General features: G+C 36.7%; 1 protein-coding gene across 1 annotated transcript; it reads left to right on the top strand.

Annotated features, from left to right (window-relative positions):
* Positions 1–206: 206 nt before the first annotated feature.
* Positions 207–971, top strand: LOC143305454 (uncharacterized). The gene has a single exon (XM_076689147.1). It carries the CDS (start codon positions 207–209, stop codon positions 969–971), a length of 765 nt encoding a protein of 254 aa, XP_076545262.1.
* The last annotated feature ends 3,559 nt before the right edge of the window (positions 972–4,530 follow it).

Below are 4,530 nucleotides of genomic sequence, written 5' to 3'. Positions count from 1 at the left end.
AGCTAATTCTGACCCACGGTGGTGACCGCTGCAAGACGGAGTACCTCTTGAGACGAGAATATGACTTAAATATCCCAGATAGGGAGAAATGGCTGGAGGACCCTAGCGGCATCCTGACTCCGGGGGGGCTGGTCTGGTTCACAGACGGCTCCAAGACCGGATCTGGCACCGGAGCCGGGGTAGCGGGGGAGAGCCCAAAGGTTGAAATGACCTATAAACTGGGCCACCACGCTACGGTTTTCCAAGCAGAAGTGTTTGCCATATGGGCCTGCGCCAAATATAATTTGGAAAAAGACCATTCGGGCAAACACATCTACATCTGCAGTGACAGTATTGCTGCGCTTAGAGCCCTCCATAGAGTGGAGGTAGGGTCTAAGCTAGTCAAGGACTGTGCACTGACTTTGAGACAACTATCTCTGAACAACAGAGTTAAGCTGCTATGGGTACCAGGTCACGCTGGTATCCCAGGTAACGAGAGGGCTAACGAATTGGCACGACTGGGGGCGACAAGCTCCCAGCCATGCCATGAGTACCTCATTGGTGTCTCAACCTATGCGTTGAAAGGCCTGGCTAAGGACTGGTTAAACCAGGAATTCACTAGGCTCTGGCATAACGCTAATGGCATGAGACACACGAGGACCCTATTTGAGGGACCGTCACAGAAGCTGGGTGACACCCTAATTCACCTGGACAGGGCGCAACTGCCCATGCTCGTGGGCCTAGTGACAGGACACTGGTACACGAAGAAACACCTCGCGCGCATGAGACTCACAGAAGAGACAATATGTCCGAGGTGTGAGGAAGAGGACGAAACACCTCTCCACGTACTTCTAAGATGCAGGGAACTAAGGGCCCTAAGAGGATCAATCCTGGGGACCTTGGAACCCTCATCATTAAGCATCTCGGCTGGCCTGGTGCCAGTGCTTCTAAATTTTGCTACAGAAGCCCAGCTGCCAAGGCACAGCCAGTAAAGAGGCTGCCTAGCGGCCCGGGTATAATGGTCCCCAAGGACTGAGTGCCGGGCAGGCCTCAACCTGATTAATAATAATAATAGTAATAATAAGTGGGGGTGTTAGTATGTATAATCCATCTTCTTACTGAATTTTTTTTTTGTTAGTACGTATTCTAAACCTGTTTTAGTTTTTTCTTTTGGACTCGACTGTCTCTACGTTCGTTGCGTCACTTTCGTATTCCCGCCATATATATGCTTGTGTTATGTTTCTTCGTTACAACTAGAAGCATGTTAAAACACGCTCAACGATATCTATTAAAATCATATTAACAAACAATTATTTGTGTGTATCTAAACCCTGCATTCCATCAAGGATTATTGTGTGCAAAGAGGTATTAGTTTTCATTTAACTGTTCCACGAACTCCTCAATTGAATGGTGTTTCAGAACGAATGGTTAGGACTATAATAGAGAAAGCACGCACAATGATAAGTGGTGCTAGTTTAGATAAAGTTTTTTGGGGTGAGGCAGTGCTAACTGCTACATATTTAATTAATAGAACCCCGAAAAGAGCTTTAAAAATAAATAAAACACCATTCGAATTGTGGCACAGTAAGAAGCCAAAATTAAAGTGTTTAAAGATTTTCGGTTCAACTGTTTATGTCCATAATAAAATCAGAAAGACTAAATTTGATGAAAAGTCTTGGAAGGGAATTTTAATGGGTTATAAACCGAATGGCTATAAAGTGTGGGATGTAGTAAATGAAAAATTTCTTGTAGTGCGAGATGTAATTGTAGATGAAATAGATTACTTGAAAACTCGACCGATAATGAGATTTGAAAGTGTTGATAAAAACACCTACAATAAAACTGATGCATCTGACATACGGTCAAAATCAGTAGAAATAGGTGAAACGTCTAAAAAAATCTGATAATGATAAATCAGATGAACTAGAGTCGAGTAGAAAAGTAAGTTCAGAAATAAAATTAGGTGAAGAACCTAACAAATCTCTGATAGAAACATATGTGCATAATACTTCTTCGTCTCAAATTAATAATGATAAGATACCAGATGAATCTATGCTTAGAAGGAGTGATAGGGTCAAGCAGCGTCCCTCCATCTCATATAATGAAAGTGACACACAGTTTGATCTTCTAATGTGTGCACAATCATTTGTTAATAAAATTCCCAGTTCATTTGATGAAATTAAAGATAGAGAAGATAAAGCCAAATGGGAAAATGCAATTAACGATGAGATAAACTCACTTTTAGAAAATAAAACTTGGACCTTGGTAGAAATGCCTAAAAATATAAATATTGTCGACTGTAAGTGGATATTTACGATAAAACATAATGAACATGGAAATCCTTCAAAATATAAAGCACGTCTTGTTGCTCGTGGTTTTAGCCAGGAATATTTGATTGATTATAACGAGACATTTGCACCGGTTGCAAGGATGGCAAGTTTTAGATTTATAATTGCTTTTGCAAATTAATTCAATTTATTGACACACCACATGAATGTGAAGACGGCATTTTTGAATGGTGAATAAAAGAGGAAATTTATATGAAAGTTTCTCAAGGAGTAAAAAGCAAAAGCAATCAAATTTGTAAATTGAATAAAGCTATATATGGTCTAAAGTAGGCAGCAAGATGTTGGTTCGAAGTATTTGATAGAAGTCTTAAAGAAAAAGGCTTCCAAAGTTCATCAGTCGATCGTTGTATTTATATTTTAGATAGAGGAAATATATTTAAAAATATATATGTAGTTCTATGTGGATGATCTTGTGATTGCTACTGCGGATATAGAAACTATGACTAGTTTTAAAAGTTATTTAATGAATAAATTTAAAATAACAGATTTCAATAGTATCAGATTCTTCTTAGGAATAAAAGTTGAAAGTAAAAGACAACCCTAGATCAGACTGCATATATTAATACAGTTTTGGAAAAATTTAACATGCCATGCATGAGTGTAATCCGGTTAGTACACCTTTACCAAGTAAATTAGATTATTTAGCTTTAAATTCAGATGAAAAATATGAAGCACCATGTAGAAACTTAATTGGTTGTTTAATGTACATAATGTAATGTACAAGATCTGATTTAAGTACGGCTGTGAACATACTAAGTAGATATACTAATAAAAATAATAAAGAACTTTGGCAATATTTAAAACGTGTATTAAGATATCTCAAAGGTTCAAATACTATTAAATTGAATTATGTAAGAGGTAATTATCAAGAAATTATAAGTGGATATGTAGATTCTGATTGGGGTGGTCATGATGAAAATTATAGAAGGAGTACAACGGGATACTTATTTCAACTTTTCGAACGATGTACAATATGTTGGGCAACTAAAAGACAATCATCGGTAGCTGCTTCCTCAACAGAAGCTGGATATATGGCGCTGTTTGAAGCCGTTAGAGAAGCTTTATGGCTAAAATCATTAGCAAAACGTATTAATATAGATGTTTTAAAGCCGATTATAATTTATGAGGATCATAACGGCTGTATAAGTATAGCAAACAATCCGAGCAATCATAAGAAATTAAAGCATATCGATATCAAGTATCATTTTTCTAGAGAGCAGATAGAAAAAGGTGTTATTAAACTTGAATTTGTTTCTACAGAACGACAGGTAGCTGACAAAACCGTTACCGGCACCTAAGTTTGTGGAATTCAGGGCAAGAATGGGCCTGGAGTAATGGTGCTAAATGTTAAGATACATATATATATAGAAAGAATATTTGAGAATTTTAGTTTAATAGTTTTTGATATGGTCTGATTAGGTTTTCCTGGGTTTTCCTAATCCTTTGCAACAAATGTTGGACCATGTGTAATCTCCCAGGAAACGGCAAGGAAAGAAATGTTCTTATTAAAGTTTTTATTAAGAACTGACATTAATTATGATATTATAAAATTAAATAAATATAGATAATTTTTCGTTAGTTAGATTCAGAACAGTTGATTCATTTTTGAGGGGGCGTGTTGAATTATTAATTAAATATATATTAAAAATTAAAACAAAAATGCTTCACTGCTTAGAGAACCTCTGTTCATAACAAAGGGGAGAGAAAGCTGCCACATGTATCTGGGTTTCCTCAAGTCAAGAGGTTCTTCAGTTAGAGGTAATGTCATAAACACAGTCAGGGAAAAAGGACCCCGATTTCCTTCTGGGGGTTTTTTAGTCAGTCCGTAACCGTTCTTCGCTTGATGAAGACATGCTTTCTGAGATGTTAAAATAAAGAATATACTTATATAATGTTGGGTTTTATTTGATAAAATACACGTCTATATTCCATATATCTTTCTTTAATAGTTATAACACATTCTTTCTTCTTACATATCGACGCCATAATCGATTCCCACACATCTTGTACAGTCACATTCATACATGTTGAGATGTGCATTGTACTTCAACACTCTCCATCAATGTACATCTCTTAAATCTAATGCAAATATCAATTGTTGGAATTGATTCTTTGGTAAAGGTTTAGTTAGTGCATCAGCCAATTGAGATTTAGTGTTTACATATCTCACATCAATCAGACCTTCCTATACTTTTTGCTTTAC

Source organism: Osmia lignaria, chromosome 7, assembly GCF_051020975.1.
Source record: "Osmia lignaria lignaria isolate PbOS001 chromosome 7, iyOsmLign1, whole genome shotgun sequence".
NCBI lineage: Eukaryota > Metazoa > Arthropoda > Insecta > Hymenoptera > Megachilidae > Osmia > Osmia lignaria.
This window is presented reverse-complemented; position numbering and strand designations above follow the sequence as displayed.

What these genes read in the sequence shown, in the direction of transcription:
- LOC143305454 (XM_076689147.1), top strand. Translation starts at nt 207, where the DNA reads ATGACCTATAAACTGGGCCACCACGCTACGGTTTTCCAAGCAGAAGTG.